Source organism: Lygodium microphyllum, chromosome 18 (genome assembly GCF_053477565.2).
Source record: "Lygodium microphyllum isolate KBCC chromosome 18, Lygodium_microphyllum_v1.1.10, whole genome shotgun sequence".
Lineage (NCBI taxonomy): Eukaryota > Viridiplantae > Streptophyta > Polypodiopsida > Schizaeales > Lygodiaceae > Lygodium > Lygodium microphyllum.
In genome coordinates this window covers 122,354,165-122,372,563 of record NC_141152.1, presented here as the reverse complement: position 1 = coordinate 122,372,563, position 18,399 = coordinate 122,354,165, and the positions used below count along the sequence as shown (strand labels likewise).

The 18,399-nt window shown below is 45.6% G+C and overlaps 1 protein-coding gene across 2 annotated transcripts in view; it reads left to right on the top strand.

Annotated features, from left to right (window-relative positions):
- Positions 1-18,399, top strand: part of LOC148021323 (Tetratricopeptide repeat (TPR)-like superfamily protein) — a 127,708-nt gene that overhangs the window by 96,242 nt on the left and 13,067 nt on the right. For both annotated transcript variants that reach the window (XM_087699195.1, XM_087699196.1), the window contains exons 10-16: positions 4,439-4,987; positions 5,072-5,227; positions 5,323-5,480; positions 5,612-5,804; positions 5,920-6,266; positions 6,800-6,980; positions 7,094-7,338. In XM_087699195.1, coding sequence (XP_087555321.1) covers positions 4,439-4,987; positions 5,072-5,227; positions 5,323-5,480; positions 5,612-5,804; positions 5,920-6,266; positions 6,800-6,980; positions 7,094-7,338 — 1,829 coding nt within the window. The remainder of the gene's footprint in view (positions 1-4,438; positions 4,988-5,071; positions 5,228-5,322; positions 5,481-5,611; positions 5,805-5,919; positions 6,267-6,799; positions 6,981-7,093; positions 7,339-18,399) is intronic.

Here is an 18,399-nt window from a genome sequence, read left to right as displayed (position 1 = left end):
AAAGGCCTCAAACGCAGCCTTCCTCCCCTTCGAACAGCAATAACCTGCAACAAATTCACCGATTAGACTCCTTTTCCGCATGCCCACGCTCGCTTCAGCCTTGATCTGATGCCCAACCCTCCCGCTCGCCCTCGAATCCTGGAAACGCAGCCTTGTGTTGCGTTGAAATCTCCTCTTCAGATAGGTTCGGCCCTCATTCAGTCCATCTTCACCGCTCTGATGCCATGTCAGAGTGCAGCGATGTAGAATCGTAGGATATAGACTGAGAGAGAGTGAACACAGAGAGAAGAGAGAGAGAGAAAAGGAGACAGTGTAAACGCAGAAATTCTGCGGTGTAGTATGTTGTATAAGAGTGCAGAAATATACACGGGGGCAGAGGAAATATTTGCGTATGTCTCCGACTTGATGACCTCGATCTCCGTCAGCCCAAGCACAGTCTATCTCAGCCAAGAGATCTCAAGATCAGAATCTGAAGTGAATGACTGCTGGAGTGTGCCACAAACTGGCTATAAATAGCCAGTAAAATAGAAAATAACTGCACCAGGTAGGCTGAATTAAATGCAAGCGATTGCAGTAAAACTGTCCGACTGCAGGCTGCCACATGGCACCTGCGCAGTCTGCGGATGTGGCTGCTGACGTACTCTGCTGTCCACCGACTGTCCAGGAAATGAATGTCTAACATCATGTACCTCGTACAAAACCAAGCCTCTAGAATATCTGCATGTGCAAGTACTCTCTAAACTTCTTTGTCACGTGACTGAAATCTTGGAACATGAGAAGAAAAAGAAGGTGAAGGTGAAGGTGGGGTGTTTTCTTCCTCGGCAAGTGCATAATGCCTCCTTAGGGCCTCTGATGATGGAGAGGGTTGATAAGACAGTGGGATTGCGAGAAGGTGTTTGAGACATAATGAATTAGTTATGTGTCATTCATGTACCTTGTACAAAACCAAGCCTCTAGAATATTTGCAGAATGCTCTTTAGAAGAGCAGTAACTGTGATACCATGTGAAGATATGCTAGGTTTTGCACAGAGGAAACACAAAAAGTAGGACCATGACTGAAACACAAAGACGTGCAAAACTCAAACCTTAAATGCAAAACACAAAACGAAAAATTTAAAATGCAAAAAACAAACAAAAATAGAGAAGAAAGAGAACTCTGAAGTGTATGAATCAATGTTGTAAATGAATGAGAGAATGTACAGAATGCTCAAGGGTAGAGCTATCCAACAACTGGTGGCTCTTGTGGGAGTGGGTTGAGGAAGGGGTGGATGTGCATCGTCCACGGAGATGGATAGTGTGTAGCAACCACCAGTTGAAGTAGAGGTTGATGAAGAAAAGTGCTAAAGACACAAAAATGACTTAATGTAGATGATGGAAGCTGATCATTGGCAGCAATGGGAGGCTAGCCGATAGCGTAGGCCTCGTAGCAGCAGTCGTGGGTTGGACAACTAATGGAAGATGGCTGATTGGCTGAAACTTGCAAGAGAAAGATTGGGCTGAATGGTGGGTGGTGTTGTCTATTTATAGACATGGAAGGATCCTTCCAAATTAGGGTTTTTCATGTGGGACATCATCGGAGCCTTCCTCTACCTCTACTCCAATAGTTGCTTATAAGTCCATGTTCCTTTACATTCATGAGATGGAAGAGCCTTTTTCCTTGACTATCTTAGAGAGGCCTTTGCTTATTGACAACGGTGCTTTGAGTCATATGACTCAAGGAAATTGGGTCCAAGATCTCCATTTATTAGAGGGTATAGTCACTACAGGTGACATATCAACGGTGCTTATTTGTTGTGTTGGTGATTTGTTGCTATTGCTTGACTGCCCATTGAGCATCATCTTGGAAGTCCTACATGTTCCAGATTTGGGCTTCCCGCTCCTCTCAATTCATGGCCTTACTAGACTTGGTGGCGGGGTTGTCTTCACTAAGTAGGCTGTCTTTGTTGAGGATTCTTCTATAGGAGCCATTCTTGTGACATGTTGGTAGGAGAGGGGACTATACAAGCTCCATTCCCATCCCATTGTGCAGGGCCCTCCCAGGCAGCTTTCATAGTGGCACTAGTTCCTGATTATGCACCATCTCTTCCACAAGCTCCATCCCATATGCCACCATCTTCTTTGGTGTTTCTTTTGTATCCCCCATTCCTTTCAGAGGGGGAGGATATCGGTGATATGACTATGGATTCCTTAGCCTTTTGTCTTTCAAAATGGGATTCCTAGGATCATGAGGAGATTCTTCAGAGCTTTCTTCATCAATGGACTACATCTCCTTGTGCTACCCCCAGATCCATTCAGTCTTCTTTGGCCTTCAGCCACATCCAAGATTCGGGGTCGGGGTGTGTGTGTGTGTGTGTTAGTGTTATCTCCTGCCTCTAAGCCTCAGTATGAGTTAGATGAGGATATTAGGAGCTTTGAAATTTTGTCTGTCTACCATTTTATGGTTTTGATGGAGATGGCACCCTTGCATTATAGTTTTAAATTATTTAGGTGTGTGTTCACACTGGCACTCTTTTATTTTAGGCTGTTTGATGGATGGAACGGAGGAAATAGAAAAGAGAAGAGGATGGATGGAACCATGGAAGAGAAAGTGAATCATTTCTATATGTTGCAACATGCATCCATGGAAAGGTGACTAGGTAGATACGAGCATGCCAAAAGGGAACAAAAGGAAACTCCATAATCTTAGTGTAACTCACATCATGGGTTTATTCAATATTCCAAGGATATGGAGCAGTTATTATGATTCATGCCTATGAGGAAGTCTCTAGGGAGAAGTGAAAGTTCTTGAGGAAATATAGTTGTAACAACTATTGTTGTTGTTGCTGTTGTAACAAAGCAATCATCTGTTGTAAAGCATCATCACCACTTGAACCTGTAGAATCCCCCATCTTTACATACCTACTGCTGCCGACTTTTACGCCAAGTTCATCACTGTCAGAGCGTTTGGAGTTGAAAATCTACCATAGGGGAAAGAGATAATAGGGTGAAGGGAGATTCAGGGAGAGAAATTGATGAAAGAGAAGGGGTTTGAAGAAATAGAAGATGTAAAAGAATACTCATAGAGGTGAAGCCTGTCAATTTATTTTTGCAAGATAAATCCCTTGTAGACCAAAAACGTGCATACAGTTTTTAGGCTGTTCAATTATTTTGTACACACCATGATGCAGACGATCTGGAATTTTTACGATTTTATGCTGGCAACCATCATTAAATGCTGATCAGCCAGTTTTCTAGCATATTTTTGCTTCGCAACAGGTTGGCCAGTTTTGGGTGGGCTGCCTCTGCCTATTTAAGGCAGCCTCACTTGGCTTGTCAGTCATTCTTCTTTCTCCCCCTTCGCAGGTGCTGCACACTCGACGTCATCTGGTGGCTGTTCTCTGTCATGCATTGCATTCTTTGTCATCAGCCTGATCTGTTGCCCTCATGATGCTTCGGACTGGGTGTATGGATTGATCAGTCCATTTTTTATTCAACATTCTTTTCAGATCAGTGTAGTTCTTTTATTTTATTTCCTGTATCTATATCAGTCGCACCCTCACAGAATAGACTTCAGACTCACCTCTTGACCATAGAGCTAAACATGCTTATCCTTGAGCTTGGGAGCTAGTAACAAACCGGATCACAACCGTGTCCCAAGAGCTGGTGTCCCATACCACTTCACACTGTCCGAGTGTATGGACACAGATCCTGTTAGAGTCCTAAGAATCTAGCCTAAAGGGGGAGGGGGGACTGAACCATGTGTTGCTTAACACTATTTGCAACAGGTAATAGAGAAACATTGCTTCACAGCTAGTGGAATAAATCACAGTTCTGTTATTTGTATAGGCCCTCACTTTTATCTGAGCAGCACAAAATAGGTTTATTGCCTCACAAGCTGCTCTTTATCAAATTTATTCCATGTTCTTTGAGTTTATTTCATACCTCTATCCTTAATCTTTACATGGTCTTCATTGTCGGTATAGCTCGATCTTTCCTATATTCGTTTGTCTTGCTTCTGGTTTATTTATCTCCTTTTGACATGTAGTCTCTCTACTGGATGTCTATCAAACACAACATTCAAACGTGACGAAAAACATGAAATAAGATCTCCTTAACATTTTCTTCAGAGATCCCTGTTTGGACCTCTGCTACTATCTGGATGACTGTGACTATCTGGCAGAATCTGTACATGTGGATTCAAGCTACAGTCTGACTTTTGCTTTGCAGCTTGCATGTGAATTCAAAGATGGTAAATAATTGGTTTCCCAACCTGATTTCTTTTGAACTGTTTAAACACATCTGCTCATTTTCCACCCATCAGACAGTACGGTTGACTGGATAGAAGCTTTGTGGGCTTGATTAACTGATAGCCATGCGTTTGTTAGATGCGCAAAGTTTGGTAGAGACAAACTAGTGGTTTACATGCATTAACTCTCTCTATATTTCATTTCACCTGCAGAAAGCAAATTTGGCAAAACTTCGAAAAGTGCTGAGGGCTATTCGCAAACATTTTCGAGAGCCATCCTCATTCATTCTGGAAAACAATGTGATAGATTCATTCCTTGATAATGTGGAATGTGATGAAACCGAGCTCTCCTCCATGGTTCTCAATGGCAGCAGTATTGAGGAAATTCTGAAGTTAGCCTTAAAGACTCAATGCTACAAAGTAAACTCTGTGGATGAAGACATAACTCGTGGATCTTCTTGGGAATGGTTTATGAACAATGTTTCGATTGAACTAGAAGGCATTAAATTTGCAGAAAATCTAAACAAGAATTCAGAAAATGTTTGTCCAAATAGTGAACCCTATCATGAGGTTTATAGGAACCTCTATTATCTCCTAACACAAGTTGAGGAAACATCTGCTAGTGATAAGTGGCCAGGTTTTGTCTTCACCAAGGAAGGAGAAGAATTCGTTGAGCAAAATATCAAGTTATGCAAGTATGACTTACTATATAATCCATTGCGCTTTGAAAGCTGGAACAAACTTGCAAACCTATACGATGAGGTAGAAAATACGTGCCTCTAGTTGAAGCATTGTTACATAATTGGAGTTATCAACCAGAGTAAAAGTGGTAGGCCATGCTTGCAGGAAGTGGACTTGATGCTAAATGATGGTAGTAAAACATGCAGTGCAGCAGAGTGGCATAAAAATTCCCACTTAACAAAGCGAGTGCAAACTGGAAGGCAGCGCACCAGGCGTTGCCTCTTGATGAGTTTGGCATTGGCAAAATCTCCAGAACAGCAGGTTTGACTTTTGATATGCCACATTGTCTTCCTGCTTGCAGCCACACATTTTGGATGTCAAGGAGTGTCTTAAAGCATTTTACTTGAATGTGTCAGAGCCAGGTACATGAACTCCTTGCTCTGGTATACTATGATTCCATACAAAATGTAGCACCATCTTACAACCAACGGCAGCATGTTGCAGTCAAAGATGCCATGTGGAAAGAGATCTGCAAGAAGTCTTACATGCATTTTGAGAAAGCTCTTCTTTTCAAGTATGTGCTCCTTTTTTAAAAGCTAATTCTTATCTCTCTTCTGCATACAACTGGTCTGGAAGTGCTAAAATGAGAAGTGAGCATCCCTTTGGAAAGCTGATGTAAAGTGAGTTCCATCACTTGCTTTGCAGGTCTGAATGGTTGTATCTTTTCTACTTAGGCAAGCTCTGTGAGAAAATGGGACAGCCCTGTGAAAAGGCCCTTTCTTACTACAAAAAGGCTGTCGATATGAATCCTTGTGCTGTTGACCCTTTGTACCGCCTGCATGCATCTCGATTGAAATTGCTCTGCTGCAATGGCACAAGCAATGTACAGATCATACAGGTCAATTCTTTGTAAAATTGCCATCCAAATAAAATCTATCTTGCTGTTAGTACTCATAGAAGTAAACATCAACTGCTTTGTGGAAATCACTGAATTGACTGGTTATAAATGGCAGGTAATAGCGAATTTTAGTTATCTGGATGGCACAAATGAAAAGGTAGTAATGCTCCTAGACAAATATCGTTCTGAAAGGAACGATGATAAATCAGCAATGGACACCATTTTCAAGGAGGTGTGGGATGTTCTTTTTGAAGACTCTGTAAAAGCATTGGAAGTTTGCATTGAAGGAGAGCTCAAGCATTATCATAAAGCTAGATATCGACTTGCGCAAGGTTTACTTGTGCGGAATAGGAGCAGTGATATAGAAAGGGCAAAAGAAGAGCTAGGATTCTGTTTCAAATCTAACAGGTCTTTGTTTACAATAAACATGTGGGAGATTGATGGATCCACAAAGCGAAACAGGTGCACATGCCCCATGTTCCTTTCATTGACATTACAAAATCTCATACCAGGTGTAATACTTGTATGCTTCTGGTTGCCTGTGACGTTGTGCATGCATGTAGATGCAAGCTTATAGCTGTGCACACTTCAATGTGTAGAGATGCACTTGGATATCAAATTGCATTGTTGCAAACTTACATACAGTCAGAAGATGTGAGTTTGCAGATATTCATTTGAAATATATTAATTGTGGTCTGTCACTGCTGTATGACTAACAACTTAAAATAAACTTGGTCATATGTATCACAAAGAGTTTTCCCCAAGAGCTGGTCCTATTTCTCTATGCCTAGCAATGAAGTGCATATCAAAGATAGAAAGAAAGTTGAAATATAGTATTTGTGGGGACTCGTTAAGCATCTTTGGATTTACTGTTACCTGTTGTTTGTGTTCTTTTTTTTCTGTAAGAAAGTTGAAATATAGCATTTGTGGGGATTCATTAACCATCTTTGGACTTTCTGTGACCTGTTGCTCGCGTCCTTTTTCTTTTGGTATAGACGAAAAACGCCGGGGTCTGCTGGTGCAAGACGTGGCTTCGAAATATCAATGCCTGAAAGCTCCAGAAAGTTTATCACCTGTTTAAGAAAATATCTTCTGCTGTATTTCCATGTTTGTGAGAAGACATTTGACTTGTGCACTTTGGAAAGAGCATATTCTTCTCTTCGTGTCGATAAAAAGGTGAACACCATGTTCCCCTTGTTCCTGTTTCTTTGTCTATTTCCTTGATTTTGAGCTTGCCATCTTTTTGGAAGAGCATTGTATACTCATGATGTCTTAACCTTTCCTTCCAGTTTTCATTGTGCTTGGCAGATATGATACATGTGGCACTGGGGAAGTACATACATACTCTTGCAGCTGCAATTCATCATTTGGACATGGGGGGATCATTGTCAAATTTCTCTTTGAAGAACCTTTTGGAGAGGTTTTTCAGCCTTTTCATGGAGCTTGGTAGTTCATGGTCCGATAGTGCAACTGCCAGCTTAGTAGAAGCAGGATTGTCATCTTCTGAAATTGTGTCTGAAAATGCTATCTACAGGTGAGAATGCATGTGCTGCCTACTGAAAAAGTTGTGCTTTAAGTTGTTATGAGCATGATGATACTCTTAAGGCTATGGACTAAATTCAGTACTGCTGTAGGCAAGTGCTGAATGCTGCGTTTTGAATATTATTCCTTTTTTTTCTCCCAGAAAAAGAGAATTCTATTAATAATACCTTGGCAGAAACCCCTGAGTAGACACAAAGTACAAGGAACTTAGTGAAGAGTAACTAAGTACATAAAAAATACAATGGTTGTGTGAGCAACCAATTTGGTGAGCGATGATGCCAGACCATCTGAGGGGTGGTATGAAAGGTGTCTGAATTCCAAATCTGTAGGAAAGCCTCTCTTTTCTTCCTCATTATCTCAGAGCTGCCCTGCATATTCTCCCATCTCCCATAGAGAGCGTGAACTATCTCTGTCCAAATCCTTGATAAGGACTCCCTCGTGGATACATCCTGAAGATCAATGATGTGGCTGCATCTTGCAGTCCATATATACCAAGCTACTTGGTAACAAAACTATATTTTATGGCACTGCAACTCATCTATGAATTTTGTCTTTGAAAATAGATGCTTGGTGAATCTTGTCTTAAGAACAAGAGTCCACTATGAGAATCAAGACTACAATGGTTGAATGCTAGCTTGCATACTCCATAGGTTTCCTCTCCACACCAAGAATCATGAAGTACAAGTGTAATGATGGAGGCCACACACCCTTCTTTTATAGGCAAAATGGGACAACCTATGAGAAAGTGAGACAAGAATCCACAAGAACCACCCATGAATTACAGTTTGGGTGCTCATGAACTTGTGAAATGTCCACTGTCAATACCCTCTCTCAGGGCAAAGTTGAATGGGCAAAGAACAAGAACACTCAAGATGCACCGTGGATATTCTTGCAATGTGCACTCTGTTGGACGTGCCTTGGTAAGAAAGTACCTTGGAGAAGAACTCCAAATGCCATAAAACCTCTCTGAAAGTATAGTAGTCAATCTAGCCACAGCCCACCTTCCACCTCCCATAGCCAAACAAGCTCTGTGGATAGCTTGCTGTGACACTGGAATTCCCCTACTAGAGCATACAAATACCCTTCAAGTCCCCTCATGCAAGACCACATGAACACATCATATCACTGCTTGCTGGGCATTCTCTAAGTTGGGCAATGGCTAGATTAAGTGCCGCATTAGGAATTTTGCTGGCTAGGAGGAGACAAGAACTTGGCTAGGGCAAAGGTGATGCGAGATGTTTTTTTTTTTTTGGCAAATAAAGTGTGGCTAATTAAGTAATGCTTGAATTGACCGCTCACTGCACTTGCCCTTTTTATGCTTGTAGTTATTGACCTTGTACATTTGCAATAGCAAATCTCTCTTCAAAGAAGCTACTTTTGTCTCTGGCTTTTAGCATCATGAATCAAATACCATTGCATCAAGTAATTAAGCTCTTTGTCGTGACCCATGCTTGTTTACTAGTGAAGAATCTAGTGGTTTGGACTTGAGCTCTCAACTAGATCAGTAGTTTAGTCACATGCCTTACCCTACTCCAAAATAGGAGCTGCCAAAGAGTGGGCACCTTCATAGTCTTGAATGTCTCTATATGGCGGAGGATGCGGCATGCTCCTCTCCACACGAGCTGCGCCACCTCACATGACCAAAGGCAGTGGTTTGGGGACTTCAGAGGCTGCTGTGTGCAGTGTTTACGATCTCCCTCCTTTTGCATTTGGGCTAACCAACTCCCCACCACTAGGCCTCCATGTGCCACCAACCATAGGAAATACGATGCCCTCCTTGACCTCCAGCTATCCCATAGGCAGGGCCAGAAGGTCCGTCGGAAAGCCTTTGTGATGCTGTGCTCCGCCTAGTGCCTGCTGTGTGACGGTACCCAATCCATGTCGTCCTGCATCAATATGTATCTGCCAATCCTGGCTGTGTACTCCAGGAACCTCGGTGGCTTCTTGGCAACTACAGTGGCCAGCCATAGCCATTCTCTCAAATCTCACTCTAGCTCATCAAGTGGCGTGCCCTCCCAAATCTAGAGGCACCACTCCCTTAGCTCCTCCCAAAAGACATAAGGGTCCAGCCGCCATGTCTTCCCATGAAGGCCAACCACTTGAATCCTCCTCCATGGAAGGACAACTATTCCCTCATCGTGCTGCCCTCTGTCAAGAGCCAGATGCCCCCCCTCCTGTACAGTGAAGAAAGTCCCATGTGGGATACCTCCCACTCTACTTGCCACCTGTAGGGGAATAATTGCTGGTGAAAACTTGGCGGCCCATACCTCTCCGGGCTCTACCGGCTCTCGTCTCGGGGGGCAAGCCACTCCTGAGTTATAGCTGCGTCTATCTCCCTTCTCCTCAATTCCACTCTTCTCTGGCAACCTGATGCCCGGTGCAACACCCCAGGTCCATCTTGTATACCTCTGGCCATGAATGATCTGGGCTGTTGTGAAGATCCATCTTAGGGACGGCCTCCAATCACCGCCAAGCCTCTGTCTACACTCCTGGAGCCCTCCTGCAATAGGACCTTCCAGGTCTGCCCTCATGGTGTGAGGCCACGAACTACTAGCTTGCCCAAGAGAGCCATCCTTTGATACTCTGGATCTATGATTCCCAACCCTCCCTTTGACCGATGCCGGATGATGGTCACCCATGCCACCTTGGCTCGGGAATCCTTAGAGCCGTCTGACCTAGCCCAAAGGAAGTTCCGCACTAGGTGGCGAAGCTATACTACCATGACAAGACGAAGCACCAACACGAGGCGATATACCAAGCCGTCGCTAGGAGGACCTGGTTAACCACCATAGCTCGGTCTACTAGGGAAAGGCAAGCGGTACTCTAGTAGGTCAACTTCCTTTGAATAGAGTCGAGGACTGGAAGAAATTGCTAGGCGGGAGTGATGTTGAGTCCCACTTGGAACCCTAGGTAACGGACGGTTTGCCCTCTGCATACCCATCTAAATCTCAAGTGAATGCTCCACTCCGTGCTAGAGTCTGGGTCTGTAAGGAAACCAATTGACTTTTGCCGGTTGATTTTCACTCCCGTTGTAGTACAGAACACCTCGAGAGCGAGCCTCACTCTCTCTAGCATTAACTCATCGTCCTCTACGTAGAGTGCTATATCATTTGCATACTCTGAGTCTAATAGCTCCATCTCCTCTCTCACTGGAAGTCGGAGGCTGTGTAATCCGCTCACACGTGACCTAAGGAAGTGAGACATCGCCTTTGCAAAGAGTAGGAACAGGTACGGGGCCAGGAGAGGTAGCTTTGCTGGGGACCGATATCTCTAGTCGAAACTCCTCCCCTCGCCTGCCACCTATGAGAACCCTGCTGGTAGCCGATTTGTAAAGTGCTGAGACCCCTCAGATCCATGCCTGGGGGAAGCCCAACCTCACCATAGTGCCCTCTGAGAAGTCCCAATCCACCCTATCATAGGCTTTCTCGAAATCCAGGAGTAGTACAGCCAATCCCTGACCATTGTGTTGGGCCCGCTCTGTCGCCTCAAAGAAAGTGAAGACATTGTTAAGGATGCTCTTATCCTAGACAAAGCTTGTCTGTGTGTCATGAATGATGTTTGGAAGCACAGGGCGGAGTCGCCTACCAATCATCTTTGCCAATGCCTTATAGGCCAATGACAACAAGGTGATTGGTCTCCATTGGGATAGCTCCAATCGGTCTCCCCCTTTGGGGAGGAGACTGATAAGACGTGCCGAAAGACTCCTTGGCATCCATCTAGAAGTGAAAATGTCCTGGAAGGCCAGCAGTAAGGGGTTCTTCACCACCTCCTAGTAGGTAGTGAAAAAGGCCTTAGAGAGGCCATCCTCTCCCGAGCACTTCTGCCCGTCTTGTGTATGGAAAACCTCCTCTAGTTCCTTCTCTGTGAAGGGGGCTAGGAGGGAGTGTCCCATCTCCTTTGTGACAAGTGATGGGACGTGGTCCCAAACCTAGTGTCTACATCGCTGTCCTCTAGCTGAAGCTGTCTCCTTTTGGAAAGGGCGCATATAGTAGTCGGTGGCAATCTCCATCACCTCGCTTGGGCTAGAATGTGTCCTTCCATACTGATCCCGAAGACTGTGTATCTGCTCTCTTGAAGTGCGGGGCTGATGCACCTGGAGAAATTCCCTTCATATTGTGTCTCCTTTTCGCGCCCAGAACGCTACTGAGGTTCGGAATGAGAACTCCGAGTGCTTGTCCTCTCGGCGGGCAATGGCTGCTCATGCGCGCACCTCCTATGCATGGAGAATGGGATCCCCCGGTGCCTCTGGTAGTAATCTCTGTATGGCTGCTAGGTCCTGTCAGAGTGCTCTCTCCTCCTCCTAGCTCTGCTACCTAGCCTGTAAGGCTGCCTCCTGGTAGATACTGCTCAACTTCGCTAGGACCTGTGCAACTTCCTCTGTGATCCAGTCTCTCTTGCCCCACTCCCTAGTCGAAATTTGCTCAATCTGTCTCTTCACCTCCTCCCTCCTATAGATCGAGTCAGGGATCCGACAGGATCGTGTGTCTAGGGAAGATGGTGGGGGGTCAAGTGTCAAGAGAACCGGGCAGTGATCGGACAAAGTGGTGCTCGCCAATTGCCCTACTTGGACTCTGCGAGAGCATTCCCACTCTCCCACATAGAACATGTCCTGCCGCTCCAGCAGGACTCCGCCTAGTTGCCTGTATCCTCAAGAGAAGTCTAATGATCTCTCCCTCCTGTGGAAAGCTGGGTCTCTCTAAGCATCACGTGCTCCTACTGCTAGTAGGAAGACCTCCCATGGCTGTTGCTCCTCCCCACCCATGCCATCGTAGTTTCTGCCTTTGCTCTGCTAGTTCTCTAAGGCCTCCAGGTTGTTGAAGTCTCCTCCAATGATCTAGGAGTCCACCTTTGGGAGTCCTGCTATGATCTCCACTCGGAACCTGTTACATGCCCTAATCTCAGTAGGGGCATAGACATTGAGGACTCCAAGGCAGGAGTCCCCAATATCCAATCTGATCCATAGAACCCTCCCTGCTACGATCGTCGCGTGGTCTTGTACACAAGCGGCGAGGCTTGGGCCAATAGAGGTGCATACGCCTCCACTCTTGCCATGGGCACCGATGGCGTGCTCCCAGTAAGTGTGTGAATTGCTTGGGAGTACCTTCCCTACTCGCTCGGCCTGGGTGGGAGTGAGCTTGTGCTCCCGTATAAGTAAGATGTTGATCGGTCCGGGCAAGGGTAGGCTGCAGCTCCTGCCGAACAATCAACTTCCTGGAACCACATGCTCCACTATAGTGGAGACTGTTCACATTCCAGGATGGAAGATGTAAACTCATGGAGATACCTGTGACTAACCGAACAGACATCTGTTCGGTGTGGAAGCTCCTGATGAGGAAGAGGAGGTATGAAGCATGCGGATACGTTTCGCTGCCAGCCTGGACGGTGAGCTCCATTCCCCCATGGTAGCCCTTGGGTGGACCATGGGGGTGATGGATGTGCTTGGTGGTACCACTAGGGCATCTATCAACCAAGTTGAGAGGCAAGACTCTGTGCACTGGTAGAAACGGGCCGTCTATGCCAGGGGCCTTTCGATCACATCTATTGGGGCTCTCCACTGTGGAGGGGCTCGAAAGATAATGCTCAGATGTGGGACCTCAACCCCAGCCTACCAGTTAATGTCCATCATGCAACCTGGCCATTGAGAGTGCCAATCCACCTTCTCCCATCCATTGGGAGATGTGATCTGCCACCTGGCTCTTCACCTCCTCTATCTGGGTCGACGTCCAATCTCGTGTGTGAGACGTTTGAAGGAAAAAAGCGTAGTTTGGTCCATCTGGTGGTGCAAGTAGATGGACCTTGCCGCTCCTTGACTTGTGTACCACGAAGATTCCCACCTCCAGGGGTGGTGGAAACTCTCTCTGCTCCTTAACTCTCAGGTAAGACCACGGCCCACTGCGAAAGAACTCCTGCGGTAGCAGTTGCGCCTGTCTTGGGAAAGTGTGATGCACAACATGGATGGAAGAGTTGGTGGCTGTGTGGGGAGGGGGGGGCTAGACTGTCAGTGAGTGGAGGATGTCGGTGTATGGGGGTCCTCACCTTCTATGGGGGGAGGGGGGGACGCTTGTGTTGGGTGGGGATTGGGGTATTGTTCGGTGGAGGGGATGGTCGAGAGGGGGAGGATCGAGGATTGGTGGGATGGTCGGAGGCACATGGCAATTGTGGGGGAGGGCCGGTAGCTCTGGAGGGTGGGGGTTGTGGGCTAGGGTCGGGGGGGAGCCATGGGGAGGGGGGGAGTGAGGGGGTGGGGGATGTGGGCCCTCGGGTGAGGTCACTTGTGATGCCTTTGTGGGGGGTGGATGTGTAGGCCTGTGGTTGTGCCGGGTGGGGCGGCGAGGAGTGGGTAGTGTGGTGTTCTACCGGGGGAGCGACACTCGCCCTTCTGCTCCCTATTGCCGTGGTTGTGTTTTAGGGGCTGGTTGCGGCTCCCCCTACGGTCCCTGTCGTCTTTGGACCCGTGTGAAGCTATCCCCGTTCACCTGTGGACCTGTCGGCGAAGCTGCCTTGGCTCCAAAGCACGGGCACTTTATTGCCAGATGCCCAAAGTCATGCCAACACAGGCACTGCCTGAGCTACCCCGTCACAATAACCTACTGCCTAAAGGAGTGTGTGCCTACCTCAATCTCTAGAAACTGTGGTATGTTCTTTGTCTCTTTCACTGCCACCCGTACCTTTGGGACTCTTGCGTCTGTCATTGTGTCCGCAAAAGAGGCGGGAAAGACCGTGCCGAAGAGCCGCCCAAAGTCTTCCACAAGTTGACGATACTCTATTGCAAGTCCGGGGAAGAGTAGGATAACCGGGTGTCTAAGGAAATTATTGTGGAGTGCGAATGCCTCCACTGTGAAACCATTGTACCAAGGGACCATGTAAATGACCCCCATCGTGGAGGCATAGGGTGAACTGGCCACTAAGTCTTGGGCTGTGTCTGTTGAGGTGAGTCGTACCATGAAGATTCCTTGCCCCATGAGAATCGCCTCCACGATCTACGCTGTGCCAATATGCAGCGTGGAGTGAAGCTAGTCCCGAAGCTGAGCCCTAGACGAGGAGTGTTCTACGACCTGACCAAAGATCGTTGTTTCTTTTAGCTCCAGCTCTGTGGCCCGGACTGCTAAGAGCTATTCCTCAGAGAGGACTACGCGCAATGTGTTTGACTGGGAGACACTCGTAGAATGCATTGGCATTTGACCAGAGGTTTCCATTGCGCATCCCTTCTGAGAACCTACCAAACACATTGATTGCCGGAGGAGAGGGTATTGTTGTTGCAAAAATGGAGGGAGCAACCGGGGGGGGGGGGATTGTGATGGCGAGGATGGGGGGGTTCTATTTCGTCGGCGGTGGAGGCATCGGGCAGCACGTGTGATTGCGTCAGGCTGGAGCCACACAGTTGGGGGTCCTGGATCCACAGGGTGAAGGCTAGTGCATGCTTGGGGGTCAGAGTGGTGTCGCTGAATGTGGAGGTGTTGGAATGTCTGCCTGGGGTGGCGGGGGAGAAAAACCTAGGGCGGGGAGGGAAGGGGACAACGTGGATGGATGAAGGCGGCGGGCGGGGGTTATCTTGCAAATGGGGTGTAGGTGGCCCCGAGGGGGGGGGGGGCACAGGAGACGGTGCAGAGGAGGCAGGCGGCGAGAGACCATAGGGTGAGGCAACGTATTGGCGAGGAGGGGCGTAGGTCCAGCGTGGTGGCGAGGAGGGTGGGGGGACAGCGAAGTGCTGAGGAGGGGGGGGGGGGGGGGCAGCGCGATGGCGGCGGTGGCAGGCAAGAGGGACCGGGGGGGCGCAACGCAAGTCAGAGGGGGAGGGGGGTTTGACGGTTGTGATGGCGGGGGCGTGGGCAGTGGCGTGTCGGTCGGGAGCTCGATAATGTGCGAGATGTTATCACTCTGCCCAAATCTAGAGGAGGTTTGGGGAGACCCAGATAGCCAAAGCATAGCCTATTAATGAAGCTCATTGTTAGGGCTCTTCTTTTGGCGAGGAGTCTTGGAAGAAACTAGTGCTATGGATGCTATAGTCTACTATATCTACAACGCCCTAGCATTCATTAGAATTTTAGCAAATCAGTATCAAGGCTCTAGGGAGGAGTTTTGGAGTTAGTTCTGCAGCTGCGATCATCATAGCTTGGAGATCTATTTCATTCATAGTAGCTAAGAAACGTGTTTCTTTGAATTTGAAACTTACGAAACGTTTCTTAAAGTACGAAACATTTCTGAGAGTAAAAAACGTGGGCGTTTTTAACATTTTTTTTAATTTTTTTGGTGAGTTGGAATCCAAAGCATGATTTTTTTGACAAAAACTAATGGGCAATGTTAAACATGCTCGTGGGGGCTCAAGATTTTGGATGAGAGATTGATTTTTTTGTGATTTTGTTTAGTTATTGGACTTTGTCAATCTAGTATCTATTCTTGTCTTGAGATTTGAATATTATACGACTTTAGTCTCATTTATGAGTTATTTATGATATATTATGATTCATTCTTGATTTTGACATTTTATCAGTTTGTTTTGAAATGAGAATCATGATGTTGCAACTTGACTCAGTCGATATTATAGATAGGCTATTTACATGTTAATTTCAATATTCTTTGTGTGATATGTATGAATCATAATTTTTGAGTTATAAACCATCGTATAGCTTAACTTTGACATAAGTGACAAGTCAATAATGGATAATGGATATGTAACGTATAATGTATTATTCTCAATTGAATCTATTATCACTCAAGCTCAATTAGCCATTCTTTGTTTAAAAGAATCTCTTTTCCCAGTCAAAACTATTAGAAATCCCTATGTAAAAAAACCCGCGTTTCTTATTTTACCCCCTCTTGAAAGAAACTTACGAAACACGTTTTCGACGTTTCGTTTCTAAACATTTCTGATGTTTCTGGCTGCTATGATTTCGTTTGGCCTTCATCAGCTACCATTGATCACAATTGAAGAGAAGAGAATACAACCTCTTGTCGTTAGTCACTACTGAGTTCAAATTCTAGCCACATTCTAGGGAGGAGTTTTGGGTTAGTTTTGCAGCTGCCATCATTAGAGCTTGGAGATTTGTTTCATTTGGCCTTCATTAGTCACCATCGATCACAATTGAAGAGAAGAGAAGGCATCCTCTAGTTTTGGCCACATTCTCAAAGAGGTTTGATATTTCTTGGGGAAGATTTTCTATGCATGTCACATTATGACTAGGAGGATAAATTTCTTACAAAGAGGTACAATAAGATATCTAGAAGTAGAGACTGTGTGAATGAGCCAAAGAAGCTTTCCTACCCCTTGATAGTAGCTATTCCCGTTGAAGGGAGGAGTGTCAGTCTTTACTTAGCTTCATAATAGGGTTTAGTGGGGTGGCCACAAGTACTTTTGCTATGATACAATGATACGCTCGAATGTTGCACACCTAGATGCCCAAGACATAGGTGAGAAGCCAATGTTGGTCATCTTGAAAGTGGAGCTTAATTGTGCTTTCAGATGGGAAATTGTGACTTTGGATGAGCCTGTGATGAGTGGATTATGAACATATAGTAGCACATAAAGAGGAGGAATAGATCCTTTGGCTGATCTCCTTTGGTATAGATCATACATTGAGATTTGGATCATAAGGGAAAGAATAGAAGCCGTGAGATTTTAGAAAGTGATCCATTGTAAGGAACCAAGGTGCTTGATTCAGCCCATAAAGAGATTTTCAAAATTTGAGTCACTTTTTTTAATAGCCTGAAAGTGAAAAATCTAGTAGCTAGGCCACATAGATCCTCATTCAAAAATCCATCATGAAAGACGCTCTTGATTTCCATTTGATAAATTGGTCGTTTATGGTGAGATGCAGGCTAGTAAAAGATGGAAGGATGTCAATCATGTAGTGGAAGCAAAGGTCTTCTTATAGTCAATTGGCCTTGTATTTATCTAAGGTCCAATCAGCTTTGAGCTTATGATAGTAATTTTCACTTTGTATCTATGACCTTATCACTTTGACAATCGAGCAATGTCAAAGTCCCATTCTGGTCAATGCTTTCATGCTCCATCTCCATGGTAGTATGCCATTTAGGATGATTGAGCAGAGGACTCTGTAGGTAGGTCTGATGTCGATAGCTTTGATGGCATAATAGGTGTAGAAAAAGAAGTAGAAGGATCATCATGTGTAGACTCAAGCTTTGACACAATGTCCCTCTCATAACCATGTATCTTCCAATCAATCTTGTTCATACTAGGATCATGCCAACAATAGGCCTAGCATCAAAAGAGTAGCCTTAAAGATAAGTAGCTTTGTTGAGGGCATGAGCTTATCTCTCTTGTGATCTCGTATGTGGGTGCATGCATGACAGTCGAAGACATGAAGGGGAAAAATGGAATGAAGAGAGCCTTAGATGCTTTGAAGGGGGTTCCTCTAGAGAGTGCCATTGTCAAGCACAAGTTAAAGAGGTATATACAGCTTTTGACCATAGGCGCTCTGATAGCACATGCCATTGTCATGATAGTCCAATTTCTACACTCCATCATTTTCTAAAGGGAAGTTGGTAGAGGTGAGTTGGCACTGAATGCGAAGCTGTTGCTAACATGGGAGAGAAACGCACCATGGTTCCTAAGGTCTTGTGCTTGTATGCGGGCACTCCTCTAATTTGGACCAACCGCAAGTAGGTAAAGGCTTCAATTTTTTCCTTTAGGAAATACAGGTACATGTAGTGGGAAAAATCATCCACAATAAGAAAATAGTATTTTGATCCATTTAGTGATGGTGTAGATGATTTACCACTCATCAAGGTAAATTAACTTTAACGGTTTCTTGTGCATCCATGTACCTTGGGTAGACAACAAAGACATTAGGGGATATGTGTAGAAGATGCTTCCAGTAGAAAGCCATATTTGTCCCCAAATCCTCAACGGGTGTCACCCATGTCTTGGCTGTGTGTATTTGAATAATGTCCATCCTGATGATGTGGTTCAGCTTCTCTTAGCCAAGCTCCAAGTGGGGGCAATCCAAGCTGTACTGTAGTGGTGGGAGGTGATCCATGTCTAATCCATGTAATTGTACCCATGTCTCTGTCCGGGCACACCAACACTCATTAT